The 22,890-nt window shown below is 42.4% G+C and overlaps 1 protein-coding gene and 1 pseudogene across 6 annotated transcripts in view; both read left to right on the top strand.

Annotated features, from left to right (window-relative positions):
* LOC122928287 (protocadherin gamma-C5-like) overlaps positions 1-22,890 on the top strand; it is a 369,082-nt gene that overhangs the window by 67,613 nt on the left and 278,579 nt on the right. Inside the window, exon 1 of one of the 6 annotated variants that reach the window (XM_044280976.1) lies at positions 12,147-14,686. The exons of 4 other annotated variants lie outside the window; for them this stretch is intronic. In XM_044280976.1, the coding sequence (XP_044136911.1) occupies positions 12,245-14,686 (2,442 nt within the window). In that variant the 5' untranslated portion in view covers positions 12,147-12,244. Of the gene's footprint in view, positions 1-12,146; positions 14,687-20,285; positions 22,823-22,890 lie in introns of those variants that run through there. One more of the 6 variants, XM_044280981.1, reaches the window with a different exon arrangement.
* The window catches only part of LOC122926009, a 401,881-nt pseudogene that overhangs the window by 111,406 nt on the left and 267,585 nt on the right, over positions 1-22,890 (top strand).

The following is a 22,890-nucleotide window of genomic DNA, read 5'->3' as shown; positions in this document are numbered from 1 at the left end:
AATTGGCTAATGCCTGTACCTGCTCAGGCCTTACCATCCTTAGAACGGCATTGGGCCCCACCATATATCGCTGTAAATTCTGGCGGCTACTGGGACCTGAGGTAGTTGGTACACTAGGACGTGTGGATGTGGCAGAACGGCCACGTCCTCTCCCAGCACCAGAGGGTCCACTAACACCACCACGACCATGTCCACGTCCGCGTCCCTTACTAGATGTTTTTCTCATTGTTATGGTTCACCACAACAACAAATATATTATTTGGCCCAATGTATTGTATTCAAATTCAGCGGGATATAAATTTGAGGCCTAGTATTTAGGCGCTGGGTGACCGGTATGGATTTAGTGACAGAATTAGACTTGGAAATGCACAGAAGCGTGTGTGTGAAGTTATTCTGAATGACCCTATGTGCACCTTGAATATTATATACCCTTTTTGGGATAGATTTCAAATAGCTCTGATATAGCAGGAACCACTAAATTATGAAATTGCTAAATTGGGAATTGTATTTCAACCCAGAACAAAAAATGTGCTTTGACGGACACTAAATATCTTGCCCAGCAACAACAGTACAGCGGTAACGAGAGATTTAGCAGGATATAAATTTGAGGCCTAGTATTTAGGCGCTGGGTGACAGGTATGGGTTTAGTGACAGAATTAGACTTGAAAATACACAGTAGCGGGTGTGTGTGAAGTTATTCTGAATGACCCAATGTGCACCTTGAATATTATATACCCTTTTAGGGATAGATTTCAAATAGCTCTGATATAGCAGAAACCACTAAATTATGAAATTGCTAAATTGGGAATTGTACTTCAACCCAGAACAAAAAATGTGCTTTGACGGACACTAAATATCTTGCCCAGCAACAACAGTACAGCGGTAACGAGAGATTTAGCAGGATATAAATTTGAGGCCTAGTATTTAGGCGCTGGGTGACAGGTATGGGTTTAGTGACAGAATTAGACTTGAAAATACACAGTAGCGGGTGTGTGTGAAGTTATTCTGAATGACCCTATGTGCACCTTGAATATTATATACCCTTTTTGGGATAGATTTCAAATAGCTCTGATATAGCAGGAACCACTAAATTATGAAATTGCTAAATTGGGAATTGTATTTCAACCCAGAACAAAAAATGTGCTTTGACGGACACTAAATATCTTGCCCAGCAACAACAGTACAGCGGTAACGAGAGATTTAGCAGGATATAAATTTGAGGCCTAGTATTTAGGCGCTGGGTGACAGGTATGGGTTTAGTGACAGAATTAGACTTGAAAATACACAGTAGCGGGTGTGTGTGAAGTTATTCTGAATGACCCAATGTGCACCTTGAATATTATATACCCTTTTAGGGATAGATTTCAAATAGCTCTGATATAGCAGAAACCACTAAATTATGAAATTGCTAAATTGGGAATTGTACTTCAACCCAGAACAAAAAATGTGCTTTGACGGACACTAAATAACTTTCCCAGCTACAACAGGACAGCGGTAACGAGAGATTTAGCGGGATATAAATTTGAGGCCTAGTATTTAGGCGCTGGGTGACCGGTATGGATTTAGTGACAGAATTAGACTTGGAAATGCACAGAAGCGTGTGTGTGAAGTTATTCTGAATGACCCTATGTGCACCTTGAATATTATATACCCTTTTTGGGATAGATTTCAAATAGCTCTGATATAGCAGGAACCACTAAATTATGAAATTGCTAAATTGGGAATTGTATTTCAACCCAGAACAAAAAATGTGCTTTGACGGACACTAAATATCTTGCCCAGCAACAACAGTACAGCGGTAACGAGAGATTTAGCAGGATATAAATTTGAGGCCTAGTATTTAGGCGCTGGGTGACAGGTATGGGTTTAGTGACAGAATTAGACTTGAAAATACACAGTAGCGGGTGTGTGTGAAGTTATTCTGAATGACCCAATGTGCACCTTGAATATTATATACCCTTTTAGGGATAGATTTCAAATAGCTCTGATATAGCAGAAACCACTAAATTATGAAATTGCTAAATTGGGAATTGTACTTCAACCCAGAACAAAAAATGTGCTTTGACGGACACTAAATAACTTTCCCAGCTACAACAGGACAGCGGTAACGAGAGATTTAGCGGGATATAAATTTGAGGCCTAGTATTTAGGCGCTGGGTGACCGGTATGGATTTAGTGACAGAATTAGACTGGGATATGGCCAAAAAATAACCACACTATTGCTGGTTAAATGCACTTGGTGACGGGCGCAGCTTGCCCCTGATGTAGTATATGGCCAAAAAATGAACAGACTATTGCTGGTTAAATGCACTTGGTGTCACAGCTTGACCAACCACACTACTGAGGGTTAAATGCACTTGGTGACGGGCGCAGCTTGCCCCTGATGTAGTATATGGCCAAAAAATGAACAGACTATTGCTGGTTAAATGCACTTGGTGTCACAGCTTGACCAACCACACTACTGAGGGTTAAATGCACTTGGTGACGGGCGCAGCTTGCCCCTGATGTAGTATATGGCCAAAAAATAAACAGACTATTGCTGGTTAAATGCACTTGGTGTGACAGCTTCACCCTGATGTAGGCTTTAGCCAGAAAACAACCACACCATTGAGGGTTAAATGCACTTGGTGACAGGCGCAGCTTGCCCCTGATTTTGTATATGGCCAAAAAATGAACAGACTATTGCTGGTTAAATGCACTTGGTGTCACAGCTTGACCAACCACACTACTGAGGGTTAAATGCACTTGGTGACGGGCGCAGCTTGCCCCTGATGTAGTATATGGCCAAAAAATAAACAGACTATTGCTGGTTAAATGCACTTGGTGTGACAGCTTCACCCTGATGTAGGCTTTAGCCAGAAAACAACCACACCATTGAGGGTTAAATGCACTTGGTGACAGGCGCAGCTTGCCCCTGATTTTGTATATGGCCAAAAAATGAACAGACTATTGCTGGTTAAATGCACTTGGTGTGACAGCTTCACCCTGATGTAGGCTTTAGCCAAAAAACAACCACACCATTGAGGGTTAAATGCACTTGGTGACAGGCGCAGCTTGCCCCTGATTTTGTATATGGCCAAAAAATGAACAGACTATTGCTGGTTAAATGCACTTGGTGTGACAGCTTCACCCTGATGTAGGCTTTAGCCAAAAAACAACCACACCATTGAGGGTTAAATGCACTTGGTGACAGGCGCAGCTTGCCCCTGATTTTGTATATGGCCAAAAAATGAACAGACTATTGCTGGTTAAATGCACTTGGTGTGACAGCTTCACCCTGATGTAGGCTTTAGCCAAAAAACAACCACACCATTGAGGGTTAAATGCACTTGGTGACAGGCGCAGCTTGCCCCTGATTTTGTATATGGCCAAAAAATGAACAGACTATTGCTGGTTAAATGCACTTGGTGTGACAGCTTCACCCTGATGTAGGCTTTAGCCAAAAAACAACCACACCATTGAGGGTTAAATGCACTTGGTCGCAGCTTGTGCTGGCGCACCACAAGACACAAAATGGCCGCCGATCACCCCAGAAAAATGTGACTGACAAACGGTCTGGGCAGCCTAAAAACAGTGAGCAATTGAGGATCAGCAGCTCAATGATCCACAGCTGCAGATCGATCAGTTAATCAAGTCCTTTGGAGGAGTTAATCTGCCTAATCTCGCCCTACTGTCGCAGCCGCAACCTCTCCCTACGCTAATCAGAGCAGAGTGACGGGCGGCGCTATGTGACTCCAGCTTAAATAGAGGCTGGGTCACATGGTGCTCTGGCCAATCACAGCCATGCCAATAGTAGGCATGGCTGTGATGGCCTCTTGGGGCAAGTAGTATGACGCTTGTTGATTGGCTGCTTTGCAGCCTTTCAAAAAGCGCCAAGAAAGCGTCACAAAAGCGCCAAGAAAGCGACGAACACCGAACCCGAACCCGGACTTTTACGAAAATGTCCGGGTTCGGGTCCGTGTCACGGACACCCCAAAATTCGGTACGAACCCGAACTATACAGTTCGAGTTCGCTCATCCCTATATGTGAGCCCTTGGATTTAATAACTGGTTGAACCTCCTTTGGCAGCAATAACTTCAACGAAAACGTTTCCTGTAGTTGCAGATCAGACGTGCACAACGGTCAGAAGTAATTCTTGACCATTCCTCTTTACAGAACTGTTTCCGTTCAGCAAAATTCTTGGGATATCTGGTGTGAATCGCTTTCTTGAGGTCATGCCACAGCATCTCAATTGGGTTGAGGTCAGGACTAGAGTTGAGCGAACACCTGGTTGTTCGGGTTCGAGAAGTTCGGCCGAACCCGACCCGAACTTCGTCCCGAACCCCATTGAAGTCAATGGGGACCCAAACTTTTCGGCACTAAAAAGGCTGTAAAACAGCCCAGGAAAGGGCTAGAGGGCTGCAAAAGGCAGCAACATGTAGGTAAATCCCCTGCAAACAAATGTGCATAGGGAAATGAATAAAAATAAAATAAATAAAAATTAACCAATATCAATTGGAGAGAGGTCCCATAGCAGAGAATCTGGCTTCACGTCACCCACCACTGTAACAGTGCATTGTCATATATTTAGGCCCCGGCACCCAGGCAGAGGAGAGAGGTCCCATAACAGAGATTCAGGCTTCATGTCAGCAGAGAATCAGTCTTTATGTCATAGCAGAAAATCATGCTTCACGTCACCCAACACTGGAATAGGCCACTGTCAGATATTTTTAGGCCCCGGCACCCAGACAGAGGAGAATCAGTCTTCATGTCATAGCAGAGAATCAGGCTTCATGTCAGCCAAAACTGGAACAGTCCATTGTCATATATTTAGGCCCCGGCACCCAGGCAGAGGAGAGAGGTCCCTTAACAGAGAATCTGGCTTCATGTCAGCAGAGAATCAGTATTCATGTCATAGCAGAGAATCAGGCTTCACGTCACCGAACACTGGAACAGTCCATTGTCAGATATTTAGGCCCCGGCATCCAGGCAGAGGAGAGAGGTCCCCTTAACAGAGAATATGGCTTCATGTCAGCAGAGAATCAGTCTTCATGTCATAGCAGAGAATCATGCTTCACGTCACCCAACACTGGAACAGTCCATTGTCAGATATTTAGGCCCAGGCACCCAGGCAGAGGAGAGAGGTCCCGTAACAGAGAATCTGGCTTCATGTCAGCAGAGAATCAGTCTTCATGTCATAGCAGAGAATCATGCTTCACGTCACCCAACACTGGAACAGTCCATTGTCATATATTTAGGCCCAGGCACCCAGGCACCCAGGCAGAGGAGAGAGGTCTCGTAACAGAGAATCTGGCTTCATGTCAGCAGAGAATCAGTCTGCATGTCATAGCAGAGAATCATGCTTTACGTCACCCAACACTGGAACAGTCCATTGTCATATATTTAGGCCCAGGAACCCAGGCAGAGGAGAGAGGTCCCGTAACAGAGAATCTGGCTTCATGTCAGCAGAGAATCAGTCTTCATGTCATAGCAGAGAATCATGCTTCATGTCACCCAACATTGGAACAGTCCATTGTCATATATTTAGGCCCCGGCACCCAGACAGAGGAGAGGTTCATTCAACTTTGGGTTGCCCCGCAATATAATGGTAAAATGAAAATAAAAATAGGATTGAATGAGGAAGTGCCCTGGAGTACAATAATATATGGTTAAGGGCAGGTAGTTAATGTCTAATGTGCACAAGGGATGGACAGGTCCTGTGGGATCCATGCCTGGTTCATTTTTATGAACGTCAGCTTGTCCACATTGGCTGTAGACAGGCGGCTGCATGTGTCTGTAATGACGCCCCCTGCCGTGCTGAATACACGTTCAGACAAAATGCTGGCCGCCGGGCAGGCCAGCACCTCCAAGGCATAAAAGGCTAGCTCTGGCCACGTGGACAATTTAGAGACCCAGAAGTTGAATGGGCCCGAACCATTAGTCAGTACGTGGAGGGGTGTGCACATGTACTTTTCCACCATGTTAGTGAAATGTTGCCTCCTGCTAACACGTTGCGTATCAGGTGGTGGTGCAGTTAGCTGTGACGTGTTGACAAAACTTTTCCACATCTCTGCCATGCTAACCCTGCCCTCAGAGGAGCTGGCCGTGACACAGCTCCCTTGGCGACCTCTTGCTCCTCCTCTGCCTTGGGCTTCCACTTGTTCCCCTGTGACATTTGGGAATGCTCTCAGTAGCGCGTCTACCAACGTGCGCTTGTACTCGCGCATCTTCCTATCACGCTCCAGTGCAGGAAGTAAGGTGGGCACATTGTCTTTGTACCGTGGATCCAGCAGGGTGGCAACCCAGTAGTCCGCACACGTTAAAATGCTGGCAACTCTGCTGTCATTGCGCAGGCACTGCAGCATGTAGTCGCTCATGTGTGCCAGGCTGCCCAGAGGTAAGGACAAGCTGTCCTCTGTGGGAGGCGTATCGTCATCGTCCTGCATTGCCCCCCAGCCACGCACCAGTGATGGGCCCGAGCTGCGTTGGGTGCCACCCCGCTGTGACCATGCTTCATCCTCATCCTCCTCCACCTCATCCTCGTCCTCCTCGTCCTCCAGTAGTGGGCCCTGGCTGGCTACATTTGTACCTGGCCTCTGCTGTTGCAAAAAAACTCCCTCTGTGTCACTTCGAAGAGACTGGCCTGAAAGTGCTAAAAATGACCCCTCTTCCTCCTCCTCCTCCTCCTGGGCCACCTCCTCTTCCATCATCACCCTAAGTGTTTTCTCAAGGAGACATAGAAGTGGTATTGTAACGCTGATAACTGCGTCATTGCCACTGGCCATGTTGGTGGAGTACTCGAAACAGCGCAACAGGGCACACAGGTCTCGCATGGAGGCTCAGTCATTGGTGGTGAAGTGGTGCTGTTCCGCAGTGCGACTGACCCGTGCGTGCTGCAGCTGAAACTCCACTATGGCCTGCTGCTGCTCGCACAGTCTGTCCAGGTGCAAGGTGGAGTTCCACCTGGTGGGCACGTCGCATATGAGGCGGTGAGTGGGAAGGCCGAAGTTACGCTATAGCGCAGACAGGTGAGCGGCGGCAGGATGTGAATGACGGCCCGCACTTTATGCAGCAGCTCTGACATGTCGGGGTAGCTGTGAATGAACTTCTGCACCACCAAATTCAGCACATGCGCCAGGCAAGGAATGTGTGTCAAACCGGCTAGTCCCAGAGCTGCAACGAGATTTCACCCATTATCGCACACCACCAAGCCGGGCTTGAGGCTCACCGGCAGCAACCACTCATCGGTCTGTTGTTCTTTACCCCACCACAACTCCTGTGCGGTGTGGGGCCTGTCCCCCAAACATATGAGTTTCAGAATGGCCTGCTGACGTTTACCCCGGGCTGTGCTGAAGTTGGTGGTGAAGGTGTGTGGCTGACTGGATGAGCAGGTGGAAGAAGAGGAGGAGGAAGCCGAGTAGGAGGAGGAGGCAACAGGAGGCAATGAATGTTGCCCTGCGATCCTTGGCGGCGGAAGGACGTGCGCCAAACAGCTCTCCGCCTGGGGCCCAGCCGCCACTATATTTACCCAGTGTGCAGTTAGGGAGATATATCTGTGGTCAGGTAGACCTTGCCACAGATGGCGTTGCGCAGTGCACACTTGATTTTATCGGATACTTGGTTGTGCAGGGAAGTCACGGCTCTCTTGGAGAAGTAGTGCCGGCTGGGAACAACATACTGTGTCCACCAGCCTAAATGACACCATTTCATAGGCCAGTAGTTTAGAAATGCTGGCATTCATGGCCAGGGATCGAGGGCGGCTAGGTGGGAATTTACGCTTTCTCTCAAATGTTTGTGAGATGGAGAGCTGAACGCTGCCGTGTGACATGGTTGAGATGCTTGGTGACGGAGGTGGTGGTGTTGGTGGTACATCCTATGTTTGCTGGGCGGCAGGTGCCAATGTTCCTCCACAGGCGGAGGAAGAGGCCGAGGCGGCAGCAGCAGCAGAAGAGGTAGCAGGGGGAGCCTGAGTGACTTCCTTGTTTTTAAGGTGTTTACTCCACTGCAGTTCATGCTTTGCATGCAGGTGCCTGGTCATGCAGGTTGTGCTAAGGTTCAGAACGTTAATGCCTCGCTTCAGGCTCTGATAGCACAGCGTGCAAACCACTCGGGTCTTGTCATCAGCACATTGTTTGAAGAAGTGCCATGCCAGGGAACTCCTTGAAGTTGCCTTTGGGGTGCTCGGTCCCAGATGGCGGCGGTCAGTAGCAGGCGGAGTCTCTTGGCGGCGGGTGTTCTGCTTTTGCCCACTGCTCCTTCTTTTGCTACGCTGTTGGCTCGGTCTCACCACTGCCTCTTCCTCCGAACTGTTAAAGTCAGTGGCACAACCTTCATTCCATGTAAGGTCTAGGACCTCATCGTCCCCTGCATCGTCTTCCACCCAGTCTTGATCCCTGACCTCCTGTTCAGTCTGCACACTGCAGAAAGACGCAGCAGTTGGCATCTGTGTTTCGTCATCATCAGAGACGTGCTGAGGTGGTATTCCCATGTCGTCATCATCAGGAAACATAAGTGGTTGTGCATCAGTGCATTCTATGTCTTCCACCGCTGGGGAAGGGCTAGGTGGATGCCCTTGGGAAACCCTGCCAGCGGAGTCTTCAAATAGCATAAGAGACTGCTGCATAACTTGAGGCTCAGACAGTTTCCCTGGTATGCATGGGGGTGATGTGACAGACTGATGGGCTTGGTTTTCAGGCGCCATCTGTGCGCTTTCTGCAGAAGACTGGGTGGGAGATAATGTGAACGTGCTGGATCCACTGTCGGCCACCCAATTGACTAATGCCTGTACCTGCTCAGGCCTTACCATCCTTAGAACGGCATTGGGCCCCACCAAATATCGCTGTAAATAATGGTGGCTACTGGGACCTGAGGTAGTTGGTACACTAGGATGTGTGGCTATGGCAGAACGGCCACGTCCTCTCCCAGCACCAGAGGGTCCACTAACACCACCACGACCATGTCCGCGTCCCTTACTAGATGTTTTCTTCATTGTTACCATTCACCACAATAAGAAAAATATTATTTGGCCCAATGTATTGAATTCAAATTCAGGCCTTTTTTTACAGACACCTAACACTATCTGGCTACCTATTTAGGTACCGTATTAGCCTTCATGCACACGACCGTTGTGTGCATCCGTGGCCGTTGTGCCGTTTTCCGTTTTTTTTCGCGGACCCATTGACTTTCAAATGCACCGTTTGGCAGCCGCATCCATGATCCGTGTTTCCTGGCCGTGAAAAAAATAGGACCTGTCCTATTTTTTTCACGGCCAACGGTTCACTGACCCATTCAAGTCAATGGGTCCGTGAAAAATCACGGATGCACACAAGATTGTCATCCGCGTCCGTGATCCGTGTCCGTGATCCGTGTCCGTTTTTTCCTATCATTTCAATGGCAAACTTGACTTAGATTTTTTTTCATTTCTCATGTCCGTGGATCCTCCAAAAAACAAGGAAGACCCACGGACGAAAAAACGGTCACGGATCACGGACCTACGGATCCCGTTTTTGCGGACCTTAAAAAAAAAACGGTCGTGTGCATGAGGCCTTACAGTAATAAAGGCACAGCAGTAATGACAGATTTAGCTGAATATAAATTTGAGGCCTAGTATTCAGGCGCTGGATGACAGGTATACGTTTACGGACAGAATTAGACTTGGAAATGCACGGTAGCGTGTGAAGTTATTGTGGATGACCCTATCAGCACCTTGAATCTAATATACCCTTTTATGGATAGATTTAAAGTAGGTCTGATACAGAAGAAACCACTAATTTAGGAAATTGCTAAGTTGGGAATTGTATTTCAACCCAGAACAAAAACTGTGCTTTGACGGACACTAAATAAGTTGACCAGCCACAGCATTAACCACAGATTTAGATGAATATAAATTTGAGGCCTATTATTTAGGCGCTGGGTGACAGGTATACGTTTACAGACAGAATTAGACTTGGAATTGCACGGTAGCGTGTGTGTGAAGTTATTGAGAATGACTATATCTGCACCTTAAATCTAATATACCCTTCTAGGGATAGATTTAAAGTAGGCCTGATACAGCAGAAACCACTAATTTAGAGAATTGCTAAGTTGGGAATTGTATTTCAACCCAGAACAAAAACTGTGCTTTGACGGACACAAAATAACTTGACCAGCTACAGCAATAACCACATATTTAGCTGAATATAAATTTGAGGCGTATTATTTAGGCGCTGGGTGACAGGTATATGTTTACAGACAGAATTAGACTTGGAAATTCACAGTAGCGTGTGTGTAAAGTTATTGAGACTGACCCTATCAGCACCTTGAATCTAATATACCCTTTTATGGATAGATTTAAAGTAGGCCTGATACAGCAGAAACCACTAATTTAGGAATTTGCTAAGTTGGGAAATTGTACTTCAACCCAGAACAAAAACTGTGCTTTGACGGACACAAAATAACTTAAAAAAAAAAATTCATAACAATTTCAAAAATTGCTTCCAAAATTCGAAGCCTTCTAACATACTAAAAAATAAAATGAAATATACAAAATGATGCCAACATAAGTAGACATATGGGAAATGTTAATGAATAACTAATTTGTGAGAAATCACTATTTGTCTTAAAATATAAGAAATTTAAAGTTTTTCAAAATTTTCTGTAAATTAGTTTTTTTTATACTTAAAGGTAAAACATAACATAAGACTCAAAATCACCACTATTATTTAGTATGAGGCATCATGAGTAAATAATCTTATAACCGCTTAGATCAGTAAAAGCGTTCTAGAATTAATTACCAGATAAAGTGATAGATGTCAGGTTTGAAAACGGGTTTTGGCATTTGGTCCAAACTGACTTTTGCTGGAAAGGGTTAAATTGAACTATTAACAGGCACTGCATTCTGGTGAAATGATGTTCCTCTACAATTAAAGAAGGTGGATGCCTGAGGTGAAAATCTTATCTTCCTCGCATGGGTAGTAATCTCCTGATGAAATCCATGCAACTAAATAAGTATCAAGTAAAATATGGTTATGCTGAGCCTGTTAAACACAAAGTTTGTCTGGCAAAGGACCTGATTATGATACTTATGTATTTAAATAGGGTAATGGAACAACTCTTTTAAAGGCTTTGTACATGTTCAGGGGCAATTTTTTTTATGATTGCATTTTACTCATTTTGAGCAAATTTTTTCAATTGGTCTTTATTATTAAAAATATTGAGCCGTTCTGTCACAAAATGTTAACTGTCTAGCTGTGTCAATAGTGCTTTCACTTTCACTTTGTGTTGATCATCTAATAACCCTTATCTCTAAATTAATAAAAGGTCATAAACACTTATTTAAGCCACATTTTTATCAGTAAGATAATAGCTCATCTTTGATGAATGTTTATAAGATCAAAGATCACAAATAAGGAGAAAATTCAGATCTTGCTACTAGATAAACTCAAAGCTGCGCAGGGAAAACAGCTCAACATTTTTAATATAGACCAATTGAAAAAATTATATTTAGATCAAAATGAGTACAATGCAATAATAAAATAAAAAAATTATCCAAAGGTGTACATAGCCTTTATTTTTTTTATCATTATACATAGGTAGCAATCATATTTTTTTCAACTTTTTGAAAATAAAAACAACTGGATAAATTAAACTAATGTTAGCACTTCTAATTTTTGCAGGTCTCATTGGTAATATGTGAATAATTTAGTATGACTTTTCATACTGCCTTTAGGTCAATCCTTTCTCTAAAAGCGTAATTGTTGCAGAACAGCTTCTATTATCAGTGAGTAATATATTTTTTTGAGTTTGTGGAAACAATTAACATACTGATTATGTGTACACAAATGCTAGTGACAGTGGAAATATATGGTAAAATATGTCAAGTATTTGGTAATGTATTATAAAAAATATTTAGAATATTTTCAAGCATTTTCTAAAATCTATAAAGATATCTGCTGGGAGAGACAGAACATTTGGACTTCTTAAAGCTGCAATTTTTAGATATTACCACAAGAGAGCAGCCTTGTATTCCAAGTTTAATACAAAGCTTATACTAGAGAACATGCTGATATCAGCTTTGCGCTCTCCTCCCCCTGGCTCAGTGATTCACCCTCCCATCGTTGCTCTCGCACAAAGAAGAGCTGCAGCTCTGATGAGAGCCCTGTGGGTGTTTATTTTCATCACTTGGATTGTATTTTGGGAATATGGACATATAAATTCATATTCCTCATGCAGCTTGGATGACACAGGATCTACATGACATCAAATATCAAGACACTCATTTAAGATATGGACATCAGAGGCTTTTGTCAGTGCTGGAAATGGCAAGTAGTCTGCTCCTTTTTCCTATGTAGCTGGGGCTGGGTCTATGGGCAGCTTCATTATTCTATTGTTGAGGAGTCTGATCCAGGGACATTGGTGGGAAATGTAGCTCAGGATCTGAGAATACAACATGCAGAGTTCTCTCAGCGCAGGATACATCTGAGATCTGAAAAATACCAAAAATATTTCCTTGTAAATCAGGCAAATGGAGGGTTGGCTGTGAAGGATAGGATTGATAGGGAGAGCCTGTGTGGATCCAGTTCCCGCTGTTTACTGCAGTTAGAGGTTGTGGCTGAGAATCCTGTGGAGCTTTTTAGTCTGGAAATAGAAATTCGAGATACTAACGATAATTCTCCAATATTCTCACCTAGTAATCATATTATTGAAATCACAGAAGTGTTTACTAGTCCTGGTTCTCGGTTTGCTTTAGACATTGCTAAAGATTTAGATGTTGGTGTGAATGGTGTCAATCAGTATACATTGAATACAAATCCTTATTTCTCACTGTCTGTGAAGACTCGTAAGGACGGAACGCTCATCCCTCAGCTCATACTAGAAAAGGTTTTAGATAGAGAAGAAAGGCAAGAACATGACCTGATTCTCACAGCTATTGATGGAGGAGAACCAGCCAGATCAGGGACCTGCAGGATAACAGTAGTTGTATTAGATATTAATGATAATCCTCCAGTCTTTAATCAGTCAGTTTATAAAGTCAATATCAGGGAAAATCTGCCATTGAAAACTGTCATAGTAACACTGAATGCAACAGATCAGGATGATGGAGCAAATGGGGAAATTCAGTATTATTTTGATGGACACACATTTGAATCGGCCAGAGAGATATTTTCTCTAAATGAACAAACTGGAGAGATTTGTATTAATGGAGTTTTGGATTTTGAAGAAAAGAGCTATTATGAATTATCGATAAAGGCTGTAGACAAAGGACTCCCCAAATTAGAGGGGAATTCTATAATTCAAGTGGAAATAGAAGATATGAATGACAACCCTCCTGGAATTATATTTACCTTTGTGACTAATAATATTCCAGAAAACACACCATCTGGGGATACTATAGGGTTTATTAATGTAAAAGACAAGGATTCAGGGAAAAATGGAGAAATACAACTTAACTTATCACCAAATGTGCCTTTTACAATTAAACAGATGAAAAACCGCTATGCATTGGTAACAGATAGATATCTAGATAGAGAGGAAACCTCCCAATACACTATAGAGCTGATAGCCTCTGATTTAGGATCTCCTCCTCTATACAGTAAAACAAGTGTCACTCTCGGTGTGTCAGATATTAATGATAATGCTCCAGTCTTCACACAGTCTACTTATAATGCTTTCATTCAGGAGAACAGTGACCCAGGGACTCTTCTATGTACAGTATCTGCTACTGACCTAGATGAGGGGGTTAATTCTGATCTGGTTTACTCCATAGTGGAGAGTCAGGTTGATGGCTCCTCTGTATCCTCCTTTGTCTACATTCATTCTACTGATGGGAATATATATGCTCAGCGTTCCTTTGACTATGAGCAGATCCAGGTTCTACATATCACTATAAAGGTAGAAGACTCAGGATCTCCACAGTTATCTTCCACTATTGCTGTCTTTATCTTCATTATGGATACAAATGACAATGCCCCCGCTCTGCTCTATCCAGAGCATTCTGAAGACCTCATTGTCCAAGAGAGGATTTTAAAGTCTTTAAGTTCTGGATATCTGGTGTCAAAAATGTCTGCAGTGGATTTGGACTCGGGTCACAATGCCTGGTTGGTGTTTAACCTCATTGACCCCATCAATCATTCATGGTTTCAAGTGTCTAAACACACAGGAGAGGTGAGAACTGTGAGAGGATTACAGGATATCGAGAACATGGAGCAAAAACTTGTCATTTCCATCAGTGATCAGGGGATTCCTCCATTATCCACCACAGTGACTGTACTTGTCACTATAGCAGATGAGGTTATAGTGGAAAGACCAAAATCTGGGGACTTCCTGACAAATTCCAAACCCCCTTCAGATATGACATTGTATTTAATCATATCTCTAGTAGCCATCAGCTTAGTCTCACTTGTTACCTTCATGATATTATTGGTGAGATGTCTGAGAAAGGACAGATATGATTATACCAATAGTTGCTGTTTCCTTGGTGGATCCCAATCCAAATTCTACACAGATCAGTATCAGCCAGCTCTGTACCTGAACACAGATGGGACCTTAAAATACATGGAGGTCAGGATGGTTCCTCCAGGATGCCAGGGGCAGAGTTACCAAACTCATTTGCCTCCAGCCCCAGAGCAACATGATTTCAGCATTGTGAAGCCTTTAAATGTTCCTCAGTTGAAGGATATGTATCAAGGAGCCTCATGTGAGGGGGATTTTTTGAATGAATCAAACAATGTAAGTAGTAAAATTATACTGTACTAACATATTGACTTTTGAGTGCAAAAAGTAAAAGTAAAATGATATGACTAAATTGATTTACTACTTTTTTTTAGAACTTCATGGAGAGATTTATCAAACTGGTATAAATCAGAACTGGCTTAGTTGCCCATAGCAACCAATCATTTCAACCTTTCATTTTCCAGAGCTATAAAAAATAAATGTGGACTCTGATTGGTTGCTATAGGCGACTAAACCAGTTTGATAATTCTTCCAGTATATTTTTACTTTAACTTGTGTAAATGCACCAGTGACCTTCTTCTTGATGGTCTTTAAACCTTGTAGACTTGTGTGTTCTTTTTAACTCATTTTGCCAATATTGTACAAAACCTTATGTTTCTTTTATTTCTTTACTTCATTCATATATAAAATGGTTCATCATGAGGGACGCTGAGACAGATATCGTTCACACCTCCTCCCCTCCACGCGACGTTTTGGGAGAACATGCCCCTTACTTATTATACAGGCTTCTACTTTAGGGTGCCTAATGTTTATACTGACACATCATGGTGCATAATATTAATGTTATGGGTCTTTTAGAGATTTTGCATTCGTGATTATCTTATTTTTTTGTGTTAAACCATAATTATTATTCAGTGTTTGAATCTTACATATCATCTTCAAGGTAATTGTATTAATAGTTTGAGTATTATATATAATTGATGTTTTGTGTTTTCTTATCATCTTTGTGTCATGTTCTGACGAGGAACCATTACACAGGCAGCTGCCTGGACCCCATTTAGAATGACACATAGCGGTCACAGGCAGAGCTTCATACAGACAAGATGTCCTCCCTCCATATAAGCCCGGAGCCCTCTCACAAAGGCATAGGCAGGACAATCATATGCCTGTTTCCCATGCGTAGTTTGTCCATGGGCGAACAGACAGAGCTGTGCACAAAACACGGACATACAAGACAGGAAAAGCAGATGCCTGTTCCCCATGAGAAGTTAGTCCATGGCCGAACAGACAGACCTCTACACAAGGCACGGACAAACCGTACAGGAAAAGAAGAAAATATCTGGACTCCATGCAGGAAGACACATGGCAGTCGCAGACCAGAAACAGAACAATACTAACAAGACATAGATCTAGACTGGGAGACCTAACACATAGACACAGAAATGATAACCAGTCAAGGCAGGAAGACCAGGTGACCTCGATGACATAAAAGGTGGCTACAAAAACAGGGCATATGGACTCACCAAGGTCAGATGCACAGCTCCTGCACCCAGCAAGGCTGAAGACAGACTGACCCCCAAACCCAGGCACACAGGTATATAAAGAGCACCTAGTGACCACACCCAGACCCAGACAATTAACCACATACAAACCGAACAGGGAGGGGGGCCTGCGTAAACACAGATATGAAAGCATAGGCTACAGTACTGGATGTTTCCCCTGGCAACCAGAATACATGGCGTCCACCATAGCCAGTATGCCAGAGCACAAACAGCCCATGTCACAGTGACCACACTGTGACACTTACCAGAAGCACGACAACAGGGAGGGGAGTAAAGCATACACTAGGAGTAGTACACACACAGGCTGCCTCAACTACACATAGGTCATAGGCAACCAGCCTACACGGAATCCATGGCAGCCAACCCTTAGAGCTACTAAAGCAAGCAACACGGCAACTACACTGTGACACTACCTCCCCCTTCAAGCCCCCCCCCAAAAAAAAAAAATGTCACTGGGAGATTAGGCAGAACACCCTAAACCAAAGGCCTAATACCAAACAAAGAAAAAAAATAGGTACAAGTGCACATTAACCCAAGCAACGGCCAGTACTCACAGACATTCCTATAATGGTAGCCAGCACATACGAAGATGGATAGGGAAAGTGGAACTGTACCAGGGACATATCAAAACCAGGAATGGACTAGGACACAGAACAAGACTAGCCAAAGGCCAGGAACAGGATTAGGTACCAGTACAGACTCACCCAAACCGCAGCCAGTACGCACAGACATTTACTTATAGGATAGCTGCCTTATATCTGGTGGCATTAGAGGCAGAGGTTTCTAAGAGCTCATTTGTATCCCTTTCTTCCTTTGAGGTCTATACACTTCTGTGGTTCATATTCCAAGTCAGGAGGACAAAGTGCAATTTGCTCTTGAAATTTGCCCATCAAATTGTTACACCTGCAAGATATGGTGTCTTGTCTAAAGTATAAAATCTGAACCAACTACAGCTATATTCACATCATGTTAAGAACCTTCTGTCAGAGGAAACATCTCAGAAGTGCATAGATAATTTGGACTTAAAAATTTGACTTAATCCCTGGATAGGTTAGTGGATGTGAAGTTACTGTAGCTTAAGGATAGATATTAGAGTTTTGTAGTTAATGTTGTGCATGTTAAAGAAATATTAAAGGGGTTGTCTCATGACAGACAATGGGGGCATATTGCTAGGATAAGCACCCATTGTCTTATAGGTGCGGGTCCCACCACTGGGACCCACACCTATATCGAGAACGAAGCCCCTAAAGTGAAGGAGGGTGCACTGTGCATGCGCAGCCGCCCTCCATTTATTTTCTATGGGGCTGCTGAAAATAGCCTAGCGTTGGCGTGGCTATTTCCGTTGCGCCAATAGAAGTGATTGGGAGCGGTGGTCGGTCATGCGCAGTGCAATCCCATTTTCTTCTATGAAGAGCCGGGTTGGTGGTGGTGGGGCTGCATTCTTGATATAGGTGCGGGTCCCAGTGATAGGACCCTCACCTATAAGACAATGGGGGCATATCCTAACGAGTTGCCCCCATTGTCTATGATGACACAACCCCTTTAAATGTTAAGTGACGTACTACAAGCCACTATTCTTGGCCCTATTCTTTTTAATATGTATAGAAGTGACATAGGTGAAGGTTTAGTAGGAAAGGCTTGGCTGTCTGCTGAATACGCACAAGTGTGCAATAGAGTTGACATTCCTGGAGGTGTCTATAAGATAGAAACTGAATTAACTATACTGGATACAAGGTCAAAGCAAAGGAAATTGCAGTTCAATGTTTCCAAATGTAAAATAATGAACTTGGATAATAGAAATATTCTGTTGTAGTGTCATATTGACAGGTCTGTATTAGCCATGACTTTAGAAGAGAAGAATATAGGGGTTCTAATTCCTGACAACTTCAAAAAGAGTCACCACTGTGGCCAGAGAGTGAGGGAAGCAAGTAGGATGCAGGGATACATAGGAAGAAGTATAACAAATAGAAAGAGGGAGATTATGATCCTACATGGAACACTAGTGAAAATAGATGTAGAGTACCGTGTTCAGTTCTGGAAACCTCATCTACAAAAAGGTAAAATACAATAAGTCTGAAGATGGGTGGCAAAAATTATTTTAAGGCTATGGGCACTTTTGAGACATTTTTTTATGACAGAATTTTACTGATTTTGGGCTAAAACTAATTGTTAATAGGTCTTTATGGAAAAATGTTCCGCCATTTCTGAGATGCAGGGTTAAAAATCAGTCTGTTTGCAGACTGTCAGTTTCTGTTTTCTTTGTATCCCATTATCTGACAGGTAATGTATAGCTCCTGACCTCATAAACACTTATTATAGCTCAATTCTAATTAAAATAGTAATTATATAGCATAAATAAGTGTTTATAAAAAAATGGCAGAACATTTTTAATAAAGACCTATTGAAAAAAGATTTTAAGTCCAAAATGAGTAAAATGCAATCATATATAAATGTCCCTGAAGGTGTATATAGCCTAAATATGGCATACATAGAGTTCAGCATGGACATATATTTAAAAAGAACAAGGGGGCACAATCTGAATGGTGCCCGTTCAGTATGTTTGGAGCATAAGGTAGGAGTTATTACCAGCAAGTATTTCAAACATAAGAGTACATATGAAGAAATGGTTGAAAAATAACACAATGAAACACTGTAATGGTGCATAACCCCAAACAACCAGACAGAGTTTAAACAATGGTGGATTTATTAAATGACGGCAGTACAGTCCAGACCAGAAATCATATGCAGGTAATCAATCCAAATAATAACTTGTGCAGGAAAACTCACAAGGGACAGCCAGACAATGCCAAAGTTCATATGTACAGAAATACTCCGTGTAACGCAGTACCTAAGGACGAGACGTTTCATGGGTTCGATCCAAGGACAAATTGTTCCACATAGAAGTTTCCCACAGGCAGACTCTAGAGATGGATTGAGGAAGTCAGAGGTCATGCACAGGTAGCCTGGAAGAATGTGAGCAGCAACATACACCCGGGTTGTCAAAACAACAGTGGGCACTGACCATCCAGGGAGATTACCTCCTAAACACCTGCTAGCCAATCACAGAGTGACATGTGTCTATTCCTCATAGGCCATATGATTATCCTAATCCCTGACACTTGTGCAGCCTTGGCTGGTCATTGATCACTTAACCAATGCCTGCCCTCTAATCTACTAGAGTTTATGTACAGGTATATTCCCCGTCAGTGACCGGCTTAGTGAATAAGATGCGCGTACGTTCAGCCACTTAACCCATTGCGAACCTCCTCTCAAGCATGCACACGGACGCTCAAGTGGCCCTGAACCGCGTCCGCCCGCAAAGTAGTCGGAACTGAAGATTCCACAGGCACATGTGTGACCTATCCCTCTACTCCAATAGGGTCCCCCGCAGGCTGAGCCCCACGAGAATTCCTGGGGGTCCCAGTGGACCGCGAAACAGTGTCTTACAAACACTCGTAGTAGTAATCTAACAAGTAAACAATGGGCCACATAGGAAACCTAATATTAAAACCTTGTGTAGTAATACAATGTCTGAAATAATGGGGAAAAAAAATAAAAATATATATATATATATATATACATAATAATGTATATATATATATATATATATATATATATATATTTTTTTTTTTTTTCCTTTATTTTTTAAAGATTTAATATTCAACTAGCACAGGTTGATTTTTGTATATTTCATTATGTTCTTGAGAAAAACATTTTTATATTTCTTTACCATGATTATATTTGAATGGTTCTATCTGCTCAAACACAGCTTAAACTTTCATGACAATATTATATATTATACTCAACTCCTTCTAGATGGAAAGAGTTTAAGAGGTGGTATCATGGAAAAAAATTACAAAAATATCTAAACATATTTCTCAGTGAGCAAATAATAGTATGAAAACTACTTCTTTACAATATCAAAATGTGTATAATGTACAAATCATATCATATTTAATATTAAGTCTCTATGTATGGGAGTACCAAAGAAAAATTTTCTCTATATCTATATGTTTATTTCCTTGTTGCATCACTTGTGGAGTGTTTGAATGCACATTTAGAATATTTTTTATTCTTCCAATATACTTATTTTTTGTCTTCTGTCTAATTTCTGCATTATCGCTATTAACCAGTAGAGGGTAGTCTTGTCATCCAGTCCATTATTTTAGCAGTACTGGAGAATCTGCTCTTGTCAGCTCTGCGCTCTCCTCCCCCTGGCTCAGTGATTCACCCTCCCATCGTTGCTCTCACACAAAGAAGAGCTGTAGCTCCGACAACAGCCCTTTGGACAATTATTTTCTTCAAACGGATTACCTTTTTTGGGATATGGACAAATAAATTCATATCCCTTATGCAGCTTGGATGACACAGGATCTAAATGACATTGAATATCAAGACAACCATTTAAGATATGGACATCAGAGGCTTTTGTCAGTGCTGGAAATGGCAAGTAGTCTGCTCCTTTCTCCTGTGTAGCTGGGGCTGGGTCTCTGGGCAGCTTCATTATTCTGTTGTTGAGGAGTCTGATCCAGGGACATTGGTGGGGAATGTAGCTCAGGATCTGAGGATAAAACGTGCAGAGATCTCTCAGCGCAGGATACATCTGAGATCTGAAAAATACCAAAAATATTTCAGTGTAAATCAGGCAAATGGAGGGTTGGCTGTGAAGGACAGGATTGATAGGGAGAGCCTGTGTGGATCCAGTCCCCGCTGTCTACTGCAGTTAGAGGTTGTGGCTGAGAATCCTGTGGAGCTTTTCAGTCTAGAAATAGAGATTCTGGATATTAATGATAATTCTCCCACATTTTCGTCTCGTGATCATGTTATAGACATTACAGAAGTGTTTACTAGTCCTGGTGCGTGGTTTGCTTTAGAGATTGCAGAGGATTTAGATGTTGATGTGAATGGTATTAGTCAGTATACATTGAATGCGAATCCTTATTTCTCACTATCTGTGAAGACTCGTAAGGATGGAACGCTCATCCCTCAGCTAATACTAGAAAAGGTTTTAGATAGAGAAGAAAAACAAGAACATGACCTGATTCTCACAGCTATTGATGGAGGAGAACCAGCCAGATCAGGGACCTGCAGTATAACAGTAGTTGTATTAGATATTAATGATAATCCTCCAGTCTTTAATCAGTCAGTTTATAAAGTCAGTATCAGGGAAAATCTGCCATTGAAAACTGCAATATTAACTTTAAATGCAACAGATCAGGATGGCGGCACAAATGGTGAAATTGAGTATTCATTTAATGAGCACACATCAAAATTTGCAAGAAAAAAATTCGCTTTAAATGAAAAAAGTGGAGATATTTATATAAATGGACATGTAGATTTTGAAGAACAAAGCTTTTATGAATTATCTATAAAGGCTATAGACAAAGGAATTCCCAAGTTAGAAGGAAATTGTATAGTTCAGATGGAAATAGAAGATGCGAATGATAACCCCCCTGAAATTACCTTTATGTCAGTAGCTAACAATATTCCTGAAAATGCACCATCTGGAGATATTGTGGGATTTATTAATGTGAGAGACAAAGATTCTGGGAAAAATGGAGAAATAAAATTGGACTTATCACCAAATGTGCCTTTTAAAATAAAATCCAACCAAAACCGGTATGCATTGGTGACAGATGGAAATCTAGATAGAGAGGAAACCTCCCAATACACTATAGAGCTGACAGCATCTGATTTAGGGTCTCCTCCTCTATACAGTAAAACAAGCCTCACGCTCATTGTGTCAGATATTAATGATAATGCTCCAGTCTTTGCACAGTCTACTTATAACGCTTTCATTAAGGAGAACAGTGACCCTGGGACTCTTCTATATACAGTATCTGCTACTGACCTAGATGAGGGGGTTAATTCTGATCTGGTTTACTCCATAGTGGAGAGTCAGATTGATGGCTCCTCTGTATCCTCTTTTGTCTACATTCATTCTACTGATGGGAATATATATGCTCAGCGTTCTTTTGACTATGAGCAGATCCAGGTTTTACAAATCACCATGAAAGTAGAAGATTCAGGATCTCCACAGTTATCTTCCACTGTTCCTGTCTTTATCTTCATTATGGATACAAATGACAATGCCCCAGCTCTGCTGTATCCAGTATCTGAAGACCTCATTGTACAAGAAAGAATCGCAAAGTCTACAAGTGCAGGCTATCTGGTGACAAAACTGTCTGCAGTGGATCTGGACTCTGGTCACAATGCCTGGTTGGTGTTTACTCTCATTGACCCCAACAATTATTCATGGTTTCAAGTGTCTAAACACACAGGAGAGGTGAGAACTGTGAGAGGATTGCAGGATATCGAGAACATTGAGCAACAACTTGTTATTTCTATCACTGATCAGGGGAATCCTCCATTGTCCACCACAGTGACTGTATTTGTCACTATAGTAGATGAGGTGATAGTGGAAAGACCAAAATCTGGGGTCTTCCTGACAAATTCCAAACCCCCTTCAGATATGACTCTGTATTTAATAATTTCCCTAGTGGCCATCAGCTTAGTCTCACTTGTTACCTTCATGATATTATTGGTGAGATGTCTGAGGAAAGATAGATATGATTATAACAGTAGTTGCTGTTTCCTTGGTGGATCCCAATCCAAACTCTACACAGATCAGTATCAGCCAGCTCTGTACCTGAACACTGATGGGACCTTAAAATACATGGAGGTCAGGATGGTTCCTCCAGGATGCCAGGGGCAGAGTTACCAAACTCATTTACCTCCAGCCTCAGAACAACAAGATTTCAGTATTATGCAGCCTTTAAATTTTCCTCATTTAAAGGACTTATCTCAAGAAGCCTCATGTGATGGGCATTCAATGAATGATCCAAACAATGTAAGTCATGTGTATTTTAATGGTCATTAGATTATTTCTCAACTAGTTATATATTTTCATTAAATATT

Source organism: Bufo gargarizans, chromosome 2, assembly GCF_014858855.1.
Source record: "Bufo gargarizans isolate SCDJY-AF-19 chromosome 2, ASM1485885v1, whole genome shotgun sequence".
Taxonomy (NCBI): Eukaryota; Metazoa; Chordata; class Amphibia; order Anura; family Bufonidae; genus Bufo; species Bufo gargarizans.
Note: the sequence above shows the minus strand (reverse complement) of the source record. Positions and strands in the feature narration are given on the sequence as shown.